The sequence below is a fragment of the Ostrea edulis genome, chromosome 4, assembly GCF_947568905.1.
Source record: "Ostrea edulis chromosome 4, xbOstEdul1.1, whole genome shotgun sequence".
NCBI classification, from domain to species: domain Eukaryota; kingdom Metazoa; phylum Mollusca; class Bivalvia; order Ostreida; family Ostreidae; genus Ostrea; species Ostrea edulis.
Window position 1 is genome coordinate 90,331,219 of NC_079167.1, and position 12,539 is coordinate 90,343,757.

Sequence of the window (12,539 nt, forward strand, 5' to 3'; positions counted from 1 at the left end):
TGACCAATGTAAGCCAGAGCTAAAGCACATTTCATTTGTTTTATGTCGGACTTATTCATTTTCTCGTCAAGTTTATAACCGATCTGAATGCTTCCAATATCAATTACACACAATGTCAATTTTCATCCAACAGCATTTCTTAATGTTCCAATACTACTGCCCGTGTACTTTAAATACAAAAAACAAATCAATTAAATCAGAAAGACACGTAAAAGAAGTTATTGGGTGTTGAAAAGTAATTCTAGTGTCTTATGACAGCTGTAAATTCAATACAAGACTCAAACAATTTCTTTTCAACAAAACTTCCAGAATATAAACTGTATTTGGTGTAAAATCAGTTAACATTAAAGTATTCAGGTTTAGAAATATAAGACATTCAGATGTATTTTTCTACTTTTTTTAATTTTTCTCAATAGATTTAAAACAATAGATCTTAGCAAATATCTGAGACAATCGTTATAGTTGTACAAGTTTAACTATACATTCATTTTGCAATATGTACAATTAATCCGTTGTACAAACCAACAGTAATACACATTGTAATTGAAACAATGCTTATAACAATAAAAAAAACACTATAAAATTATATCTCTTGTTCGTAACAGATAAAAATATTCTGATATGTCAACAAGCAATATCGCCCGATACGTTTTGGTCAAAATGTCATGGCTATATACGATGTTTCCAGTCAAGGAAGTATTCAATATCTGCCATTGCATTGATATGTTAAAATATTGCATATATGTCACGTGAGATGAGATGCAGCCAATGATATGTATATTATGCAGATTATGTGAAAACATACTGGTCAACATGTTAACGTCACGAGGAGGAATACAGGTTTGGACTAGTTCGTTTAAATCTTCACAATAAGAGCGTCGCCTACATCCGATAAGGACAATCATATTGCAAAAGAAATGGAGAGCACTTTAGTTCAAATGTCCTCAGCACGTCGGCACCGTGTCGATTTCCGTAAGAATGATTTCGTAGTCTTCACTATCGCCGATTTTGTTCATTTCGATGGTAAACGTGGATTCGTGGGAGTAATGCCGCACAATGTTGTCATCCATTTTGACAATGATTCTGTAATGAAAAATAAAAACTTTTATTTACATTTCCAATGTTTTTGCCTTTGATGTCTCTACAAACTGTAATTGATCAGCATTTCCTCCTAAATGCATGATAATTCTAAGCAATGCGCGTATGAATACAGATGAACATACATGTACATGTAGTCCTTCGATTCTAACGGCTGGGAATTTCGATAGAAAGAAAGTGCCATGTAAATATGAGAAACTTCATTTTGTGAAATACACAAATACATGAGCTTACGAAGTGCAACACGTCATACCGTCCTACTTTTCGTAAAGCAACAATGCGCTTCATGAAGTATGCCACCAAGAATCACCGCAGTTCATACCCTCGTGCATTTTGGTAAATGAATTTTATTTCTTAAGGTATTCAATGTATAACAAAGAAGTTTGAAATATTTTGAATTATTTCAATCGAGATAAATGTTTATCATTAGATAATGTTGAAAGTGAAATAGTTCAAATTAATATGACTGGAAAGTTATTAGAAGTCGATCTTTTCAAACGTGAAACGTTATGGAAGAGTTATCCGCCCTTGATATTTTATTTTAAATCAAATTTTCTAAAAAAATATCTGCGGCAAATGATTATCTTATTTCAGATTAAGTTGATACCATGATTTCAAAAATCACACCATCCATTTGCTAGATATGAAACATGATCATTATACATTGAATATACCATATAGGCATAGGGTCTATCTTTTATCTCAAAAATGACATCACAATATTTTGCAAGAACTCTAAAAACAAATCTGTAATATTAATTATAAGTTATCTATAGCTGCAGCGCTTTGAAATTGAAGTCATTTTGACATGTTAGCTGTTTATAAAATGTTTGTCTGGAGGACAATATATTAAACTGGTACCCCGCTGATTGGTGGCTACACACAAACATTTAGAGATGTGGTCAACAGGGTACCAGTTTAGGCAAATGAGAACAGGGAATTATTTTGTAATTACTATCGTATCCAATGTGTTTGTAAGAACTTTTTGTGATTTTCGAGTAATGATGTTTAATTTCGCCACCTTTTTGGAACATGTAAAATTTTACCAATATTTTAGACCCTATGTCTTTAATGACGCAATGCTTAGATCACAAAATTTGGCGTACCCTTTTTTTGATCGCTTGTATGTTATCTTCACGTTGCATGTAGGGATTCCATATTTTTCTTCAACCTGGAATATGGAATGCATGATTGTTATATATTCAAATCTTATGCAATACATGCAGGTGTAAATACAACATATGACACAGAACTTACAGCTTGCAAGAACCCGTGCAAGGTCGGTTGTCGCAGCATCAGCGCAGTAAATACGGACTCGTGGCGCTCTCTCACATACAGCAACACTAGAATATAAAGTATTGCGCATAAAATTACAATTAAAAGGCCAATTAAAATTGATAGATTATCATCCCTGTCCGCCCCTCAAAAAAGGGGCCCACCCGATTTCTTTTATTTTCGCAAAAATTACAATTTCAAACAAACTTGCTTCCCAATGACATGAGTGATTGATTAAAGTCACAGAATGTTGGTTTTATATCTTCTACCAACGATTCTTTGAATGTTAACTTGATTAACACTTTGTGTGATGCCTTTTGTCATTAATTTTTTTCTCTCGGGAAATAAAAAAATAAATAAAATCCTCCTACCCGCCCAATATGTTTTTGTGACCCCGGATGATAATCTACTAATTAAGTTGATTTGGCGTAACAAAACAACCAATGGCATAAACCATCATTTTATGTACATATGTATTACAAAAGTATCCGATCACCGGCTTAGAAAATAGAACAAGGCAGATATGATGACACAGAAAGACAAGATCGATTGTATGAATTTTGAAATTTAATTAAGGATGTATGCTACACCAGAGAAATTTGATATGGATGAAAAGTGGACGATATGTACAACAATATTTTGAAATTAAAAACTTTCAAATTTACTTTATTTAGTCAAAAAATGCAGTTTTAGTTGAAAGCAATCTGAGAAGAATTTAAAAACCCTGCTGGATTCGAACACGCGATCTACAGTTCAGCAGTCAACGTGCTAACCCCTACTGAGCTACTCAGCTAGGCGAGAATTTTTTCAATTAATAGACAAATATTGCTGATACTCATATTTTCATCCATGTTTTAAAAGGAAGTCAGCCATTATGACGATGTAGAGTACCTCCTTAAATGAAATAGAGTACGAATATCATTTTACTTTAATGTGTCCATTGTATAAAAACATCAGATCTGCGTGTATTAAAAAGTTTCCTGACCCCATGCTTCTATGTTTAAATTGTACAACTGATGTCAATCCAAAATAGAAAACAACTCTGTAATCTGAGTAAATTTTCAAAAAAGTGCTTTACTCTTGCGATCTAGCCAAACTATCGTCTAATAGATATGTAAACTCGACTTATAACTCTCTTCATGCATGTTCGTCCTCTAATATTCACTCCACTTTTCATATTGTATACAGCATTTTGTTTATATTTTGAAATATGTATTATGCTGATAAGCCGTAAGGCTCAAAGAGTCAATAAACAATAACAATGCAATAGAAAATGACGAAAAACCTTTTTGATAGGAATCGTAGGAATCTAGTCGCTGTTTCTTGAATGGTGGACACATCACATCATCAAAATTATCACCCAGAGAATTCAAACTGAAAGGAAATACAAATATCCAATATCTAAAAGAATCTAAGTTTTGAACTATTTGATAGGGAGAGGTGAAATGTGTTATTAGCAATTTATCTTTCATTAACTTTAATTTAAACAATATCTTATCCAATACTGAATGGGAGCCAGCAGCAGGGTAAACCTATGTTGGTCCTTTCAGTTGTTCAAAAAACTCACCTGGAATTTCCATCATCGTCTAACCCGTTCAGCGACAGGCGCGATGGGCTTTTCTGGAGAAAAATTATGAAAAAAAAATCTTAAAAGCAAAGATTCACTCTAATCATTTACAATAGCTATCAATTATTATCATTATACATTTATACAGCGCTTTATTTATCAACACAATTATCATAAAGCACTTTTTTAAAACATGTAAAACAACTAAAAGAAGAATATATACATAAAATAAAGACATGAAATAATATTAAAGTAAGGTTAACATAGTATCTAAGAATAGGCAAACTATATAAGGCGGTTTTGTTTTAATCATCAAAATAAGCGCGTACATGAATACTAAATTACAAATTAAATGCAAGTTTTAAGAGATATGCATATATGAATTTGATATAATATATCTCATATATAAATTTAAAGGGAATCTGTTTAAACATACGGATAAAAGCTGTTGATTAGTTTTAAGTTTTCATACTTCTGATCTTTTGTGTCCATCTTCATCCACAGAGGGGGTGTACAGGAAGGGCACGGATTTGGTGTCCTGCATACTGTAAAACTCGGACCGCTCACTCGGAGGGTGATATTGATCCTCATTACGTTTGCGACCTAGTACGAAATCAAAACTTTTGTTATTTTCATCAGAAGCAGTTCAAGGTTAAAAATGTGTTGCGTCCTTGACTCATGGATGAAAAATGTTTTACATAATCAAATCACTGCGCTACATTAACCCAGAAGAGAAGACAAACAAAACATTGAGGCCTTTTATGCCTGTTATTACCGTGATGGTGGCCCTCTGAGGTTTGTCGTGTCTTTAATCTTCTTTCTTCATCTCGGGTTTTCCTTTCAGCACCCTGAAGAGAAATAACAACGCTTACAATGCCCATGGAGTGATATTCCAATTATCAGATAAGTTTATATTACGTTGGCATTGTAATAAAAGAAAGACATTTCATTTGCTGTATGTCAAAATTGAATTTTCATAAACAGATTGTTCAGGCGAGTGTTGGATGAAGAGGTCTATGACTTACTTTATCACAAAATACTTTAATTTGGCAGTACCCGCGGTTAACAGGGCTCTCCTTGGGATTCTCGTAAGTATCTATTTGAACATGAAGAGGCAACCCCTGGAAGAAAAAAGGGATCATGCACATTTTGATACGCTCCATCTTGCATAGCACGTGCAAGGATAAGAGAATGCTGAATGAAATTGAAGTATTGTAGGTAACATTAGTTTACCTTGACACCTTTTTGGTTACTGAAGTCAGTGCTGAGGCAATGGACAGCTACATTTACCTGAAGTAGAAATGATGTCAAAGACTACTTTAAAAACATTTATTGAATTGAACGCAAAATTAACACAGTTTTCATAAAAGGCGTTTCTGTTCTATTTTTGTTGGATCGGGAAAACTCGTTAAAGTACAATTTAATTCTAATGCTAGTGTGTGACAAAGACCATTTTGACCTATCTATCATTGTGCACTGCGAAGATATTAAAAATCAAATAAAACACTTTGTGAGCAAATACGGAAACATTTCCCCCCTGAAATGCACTTGATTCAAGTTTTATGACAAGCCCAATTAAACAGGAGAATTTCCGTGGGTGTAATCCACAGAAAATATTTACGAATCTTTATCCGAGACCGTCACACCATACCCGTCTTTCTGATCTTTAATGGTATTCTGATTGATTACAACTGTCACCGCCCACTTAAAGTATATTATTCCACACCCTGCGCAGACTTACGTCAAAATCTCAATTAAACAAATTCAAAATTTCTTAAATGTTTAAGAATCTACTTTTTCAGAAATTGAAGATTGACTGCACAAAAGCTGCATTGAGAGATTAAGATCAGCTGAGCAGTGTGTGAAATTGCCTGTACCTTTATCGGCGAATCTCGGGGGTTCCACCGAAGGGCTACTGCATTATACGCCACTTCTGTGATATTGCAGGCCTGCACGCCTTGGCTGTCCTTTGTATCTGTATGAAACACCAAATTGTCCTATTATGTGGCATAGATCAGGTCTGAATGAGAACATTTTTGAAAAGCTATATCAATCACTGAATCGCGGCCTTGAGGAGCAGACGACACTTACCTATGTCAATGACTCTCTGCTTGTGACTATGCTGCCGACTGTGCCAAAACTCCCATGCTTTTTGCTCATCTTCCACAGACTTGTCGTCGCGAAACACTACCATAATTACACTCTGTGAAAAGAACATCATTCTGTAAATTTCGAGATGATCACAATCACTTTTCTTGCCTTTTTCTTTCAAGTTGTTGAATTCAAAGACCAAATTGACCTTTTGAACGCAACAGTTCTATATCTTACCTTAACCATACCACACTGTGGTATTTCGTTTCCGTTGTATTCTATGGTCAACCCATAATACTGGCCTGTGAAAAATGATCAAAAACTCTTTTAGACTTTACCGGGGGAAAAGATTACACAAATTATATGGTGAACCTCTGAAATAAGAGCTTTTTCTGTTTACCTTTGTTGAGATAGGTAACCCTGTCCTCGTCTCGCCTGCAAGCCGAGGAAATGGGGGTCTCTAGAATACACTTGTATTCAGCAGAATCGTCGGGTCTGTAACAAAACAAAAACATGTTTCATAAATTCCATTTTAAAAGCCTGTTTTGAAAGTAAGCCACCAAATCTACACGGTCTGAAAATGTATACATCTTGAGAGAGAGAAAAATCTCGTGAAAAGCTTTATAAATCATCATAAATCAGGGGAAATAAAGGAACTGTCATCTGTAATCTGTTCTGAATATCTGCGCCTGTAATCGCACACCAGCTAACTAGGGGCTACACTTACAGTTTTGGAATAATGGTGCCAAAGGACGGGATTTTGTCACAAGTTTGCCAGAGTGGCTTCTGGTAGACGGCCGGGGCGGACTTCCGCCTCTTGGATACCTTCTGGCAGGAAGAGGTTGTGACTTCGCCGAAACTTCCGGTGTCTTGGTTGTACATCTAATGTGTAATATAAGTGTTAAATTTCATATGCTTGATTTTAGATATACATGTAGTTTGACATGTACATTATAGTATACATATACCATGCATGACGCAAGATAGCGAGACAAAGAAGTAATGGTAACCAATAATTATCGTTCTTGATTAAATATGTCTTATATGTGCTTCATTTTTTGGAAACAGATTTTAGCCATGCAAAACAGAAAGCATTATTAGTATTAGCTAACAAATCAATAATTTACACGTGGCATGCGGTACATTACTCAGAAATGACGGCTTTCACTGCAGGTGAAATAGAGAGCTGCTGGAGCGTGTCCTACTCGGATTGTACAATATAACGGTGAAATCACAAATATGCATCTATTACCAAATTACTAAACAGAAAAAAATGTATATAGGCAGTGTATGTAAATTTGACGTCTATTCTGATCACTCATTTCTACACCTCCAGCTGTCAGGATTCGACATTGCAATAATTATGATCATTTGCATAGGTTTCAGAATCTTTAAAAAATGAAGCAGTAATGAAGAATGTCATTACATATAAAACACACAAGCACCAGAAGTATTGGCACTACTACTACCCCCCCCCCCTTCTGATATTTTTTGCGGCAATAATTTCTTCGAGATGCGTGGATTTCCTGTCTACTTCATCCCAATTTCGATTCATGTGATGTTTCGCCCTTTTTAAAAAAAATCATACCGGTAGAAAACCAATCTCTAAAGCTTACAAAAAGAGTTAAACGATTACTTAAAGATAGACAGGAAATCTACATATTTCCGAGAAATTATCGCCGCAAAACAAATATAAAAAAAAAAGGGGGGGGGGTAGTAACTCAAACGTACATCTGATCTCTGAATTTGAACGTTTATATGGATACAACAAGATACAAACGTAACAAACCTGAAGCAATATCGCATACTCCCCCGCTACCAAGCTCGGCTTAACATAGTCCGATATTAATGAGTATAAAAATTGATTAAAGGAAATTCAATATCAATAACAGTAAAAGTCTTACTATGCTCATTTGATCTGTAGGGGAAAGACAGGGCTCTTGATAACCACTATCTGGAGACTTCATGGCGTAATTGTCCTTCATACCGACCCCATAGAAACCGTAACTAGGTGACTGCTCCGGATGGTATGGCTGCTGCTGCTGCTGTTGTTGTTGTTGTTGTTGAAGATAACGTTCCATGATTTCATTGTTTTGAGGAGAGTGATTCATTTGGGGAGGGGTAATGGGGTAGATGTAACCATTGTTGTTATAGTTTGATGAATGACACGAAGACACGGGGTATGAATTTTGTCTGATCGTCTGGTGATGGATGCCGTTATTGTGAAGAAGGTCCTGCTCGGATTGCCCTGCTAAAATCTGATTAGGTCTAATATCAACGAGACCAGAGTAGCATTGCTCCGGAGTATGATGCATGGTAATGTCCAGAGATGAAATTGAATTTGAGTGAGTGGTGGCCGCACAGGCCATTGGCATGCCAAGAGACATAGCGACAGATTCCTGCAATGTCGTCTGCTCCTCAGAATAACTTCCGGTGGGGGAGTTTGTAGAAACACTAATCGGCTGAAGTTCGCAAGTTTCTAACACTGGGACTCCACCCGGGGAATACCCGTTCGAAGATATAGAATCCGAAGTAGTCACAGGGGATTCGTTCAACAAAACGTCTTGATTACCCTGAACACTTTGATTTTTACGAAGTTTGTCGTGAAGCGCCTTTTTGATTTTGTTGGTAGATTCCTTTTGGTCCTCTAGCTTTTCAGTATTCGTACAACAGTTAAACAACGGGTCGTTATCACAATGTTCAATTTCACAAAAATTCCTGCAATCTTCCGCAATAGGAGAGCCTTTATATAAAGCAGAGTTCTTCCCCGGGGACGTGGATTTATCGTTCTTGATACGTTGATTGGTTATTAACGGAGTTTCGACAGATTCACCGTTCTTCATTGAAGCGGAACAGGGGTCTTCCATGCCACCGATTGGCCCTTTAGATCTTCCTGACGATTTTTTGCCCCTGGATCGGGTTGATTTTGGACGCTGGAATTATAATTGTGGAAATATGTAATAACCGTAAAAAGCAATTACATGCAATTATCAAAATATTGAGTCTGCTTTCAAATTTAATTAGCATAATTTCTATGTACATGTTTTTTAGAACTTTGTATGACACAAAACTTTTCAAATCATAATGATAATGCAATGGGAAATTCTGAGAATAAAGTATAAAACATTTGAAAAAAGTTTTACAATGTGACCAACTGTGACCATGGATCACATTCCAAGCTTATACGTGTGAACCTTATTGGGGCATGGGCACGATTTGAGCTGAAAATTGTCAATTGTTTTCCTCATTTTTATTGTTTACAATGCTTAACTAAAGTGTTTCTAATGATCAACCAAAATTGTTGAGTTACAAATGAGATGCAGCACTTGCAATTCTTTGCTATGTAAACAAGGACCGTGCCATGTTTTTGCTTTCATATAGATTGCTTGATAGAAAAGAGCATGTTTAAAACAAAATGAGAATTGCCAACCAAATGCTAGAGACTATTTAACTGAGTACAAAATTAACTTGGTAATTTGAAAAAAAAAATCTGCTTAAAATGAAACCTTTACTGTTGAGTCGGTACTCTCAATTTTTTTCTCTTCTCTATTGTACTTATTCGTTTTTCTTTCACTATTTTTATTTGGTTTCATTTTTTGTCTCTTTTGTATGTCATTTAGATCCCATTAACCACCCCACATTTCTATTTTGTTAGCCTATTATTCATATCAAGAAATCACACTCCTTATATAATCATTATATTTGGGATGACTTATTATCCTTTTACTTCATATCTACATTGTAATTTCTTGTGTGCATAATTATGTGGACTTTGCCTTGTACCTTAAAGGAGAAGGCTTATATAGGCGTTGCCTGCTGCCTATTCCTCATTATGTTATTCATAATAAAATACTATTTAAAGTTTAAACTTTTACTAGGATATTTAACTTATGTGAACAAAAACATGACACGAGCCTTGTTTACATAACAAAGAATTGTGAGCTTTGTATCTCCATGTACCTCGACAAAGGACGTTCAAATTCTTGATGACCATTAGAAATACTTTAGTTAAACATTCTAAATGTTCAAAATCAAAAACTAAATTTGAAAATTTAGGATTTTCTATGAAATAAAGCTTTGTTATATTCAATTGAGAACTCGTTTATCAAAATTAACTGGCTACACTCTTACAAGAATTTACACTTTACCGAAATACATTTGCGAAAATCATATTTAAACCACAAAACAAATAGTCGTGAAATATTGTAAATTTGTAAAGCAAAATTTTCCTTCCAGGATTGATTAACAAAACCAGTGTCATTTATTGACTCTTTACATTCTTACCACACCTCTGTTCATTTTACTTTTAATTATTTGCATTTCAATTTTACACAACTGGGAAGTATTAGTACCTAAGTGCAGGTTATGTAATTTAAAATAAACACCAATTCCAATTGGTAGAGCTGTTTTCAATTTCACAGGAAGATATTTTGCAATTAATGACGCATGTCCCTCGGTGGTGTTTGAGCATTGCCAATAAAAGAGTCCCATGGCTTTATTCCGATGTGAACTGCCCGTCGATGAGCTACATCGAATTAAAAAAATTATTTAAAATTTGAAATTGATTTTGTAATACTTAGGGATACGATTAAAAAGGCAAGGAAATAGAATACCTGCGTATATACTCATCAGAGATTTAATCTTTTAAGAGAGTAAAAAGATACTGTGTTAATAATCACTCAAGCAAGACCCCGAATGAAAGGAAATATACATATCAATTTTTTGTATTTTGATTGCTTTTTTCTCCAAGTCACACATAAAAAAGTTATTTTGTTCAAGTCTTACAGCAACACACCGACATGTTTCCATCTAGTGTTTTCTGGAAGTATATATGCTTTATACTGACATTAACTTCATATGGTCTTAAAAACAAAGGTGATGGTGCAACAGTTTTATTCATAGTCGTTTTCCCAATCTCTTATTCCTACTATAGGTTTAAATAAAAAGTTGTTGAAAGTTTACCATCAATTCAACACACAAATGATAGTGAAATCTTTGTCAATTAGATAGTATAACGAACACAGTGTCAGCGCCAACACCATAGGTCACAGTGAGAACACGGCAATTAGTAACACCATAAGTCGGACTAATGACAGCCTTGTAGTGACCCAAGGCCATGGTTACGGTATTTGCCCTCGATTAACGCCTTCCGAATATTGTAAGCATACCGCACCACTTAATTAAAGCGTTACGGTTACTGATGAGTTTGATAACTTTTACAAATGCCAAATTTCTCTCTTAATTTACCTCCGGGATAACAGTTCATATCAATATTGACTCCGTAATAATTATTTAACACTTCTTTGGGTTTTTGTGTCCTTTGGTATATTTTTCAATTTCTAACAATGATGAATGATAATGAAGGGCTGATCCATATTTGTGATAACCAAGATTAAGAAGATTATGACTAAATTGAACATTGGGGACGATTTTGATATTGGCGCGAATCATACCTTTTGGTTTTGACTGACTTGATGATGCTCGAGTTTGCAGACCTCCTCAATGACATGGTCAACAGGCGGCGGGTGTTCGTCCACCTCACGAATTTCCTGACTCAGAAATTTTTCACCAATGGTAAAGAATTCACTCTCGTTCTCCGACTCCTCCACTTCTCCGTTCTCAGGACTTGCATTTGCTCTGAAAGAAAAAAATAAGAAGGTTTTTATTTCACATGCTTACCATAGTTTATCTGTCCCATTGCGTCGATGATTGCGCCATTTGCATAATATTAGGACTAGCAAGAATCCAAACTTACCGTTCAAAGTTCAGTGCTGACATAATTCCATAAATTCAGTTACGTCGGTTTCATGCAAATTTTACATTAATTAATGACATCACATGCACGAAAATATGATAGCATAAATTAAGTAGGCTACAGACATATTTTTCTTCTTACGCATACATGATGAGTGAAAGAATTAGTGGCACGAGAAAAAAAAAACTGTGGAAAAAAAGGTAAATAGATAATGATTAAATTCTCTGACAATCTCTCCCATTGGAACCGTGAGAATACGGATAGCTGGGAAGACATGAAGCAGTGCTCGTTGTATGTTGGTTCACACCACAAGGTAAAAACGAAGGGGTCGTGGCCAAAACATCTCTGTTTTTCACATCTCATGTTCGGTAATTTACCCGGTATGTGGCGATAAAAACCCAGCCATCCGCACTGCGAGTGCTCCGTGCTGACATCGCTACTGACTCAGCAATGTTGAACGGTAGCATCTCAATCTAACACGACAGTAATTAAGAAAAGGTTGGCTTCATTGAATTCACGCAATCTTGGGTGGATAGTTTTTATTGTAAATATATCTTTTAAAAAATATATTTTGAATTCCCCTCTGAGCGAAATTAAATTTTGTGTAGAGACAGTATTTTTGCTCATTATTTATGCAGACATGTTTTGTTATGTTGAAAGAAGATTTACTCCAAGTAGAAAGGGCAACGATGACAAGAAATGAAAACTGAACTACACATGGCTGGCGATCTCTAAACTTTCAGTTAAGTAATA

General features: G+C 35.2%; 1 protein-coding gene across 4 annotated transcripts in view; it reads right to left on the reverse strand.

Annotated features, from left to right (window-relative positions):
• Positions 1-381: 381 nt before the first annotated feature.
• LOC125669385 (grainyhead-like protein 1 homolog) overlaps positions 382-12,539 on the reverse strand; it is a 50,321-nt gene continuing 38,163 nt past the window's right edge. For all 4 annotated transcript variants that reach the window (XM_048903845.2, XM_048903843.2, XM_048903841.2 and 1 more), the window contains 16 exons: positions 11,485-11,668; positions 7,936-8,964; positions 6,759-6,913; positions 6,432-6,526; positions 6,269-6,333; positions 6,032-6,143; positions 5,818-5,915; positions 5,174-5,230; positions 4,966-5,061; positions 4,716-4,788; positions 4,413-4,543; positions 3,941-3,993; positions 3,659-3,747; positions 2,356-2,441; positions 2,205-2,269; positions 382-1,083 (listed from right to left, as the gene is read on the reverse strand). In XM_048903845.2, coding sequence (XP_048759802.1) covers positions 945-1,083; positions 2,205-2,269; positions 2,356-2,441; positions 3,659-3,747; positions 3,941-3,993; positions 4,413-4,543; positions 4,716-4,788; positions 4,966-5,061; positions 5,174-5,230; positions 5,818-5,915; positions 6,032-6,143; positions 6,269-6,333; positions 6,432-6,526; positions 6,759-6,913; positions 7,936-8,964; positions 11,485-11,668 — 2,527 coding nt within the window. In that variant the 3' untranslated portion in view covers positions 382-944. The remainder of the gene's footprint in view (positions 1,084-2,204; positions 2,270-2,355; positions 2,442-3,658; positions 3,748-3,940; positions 3,994-4,412; positions 4,544-4,715; positions 4,789-4,965; positions 5,062-5,173; positions 5,231-5,817; positions 5,916-6,031; positions 6,144-6,268; positions 6,334-6,431; positions 6,527-6,758; positions 6,914-7,935; positions 8,965-11,484; positions 11,669-12,539) is intronic.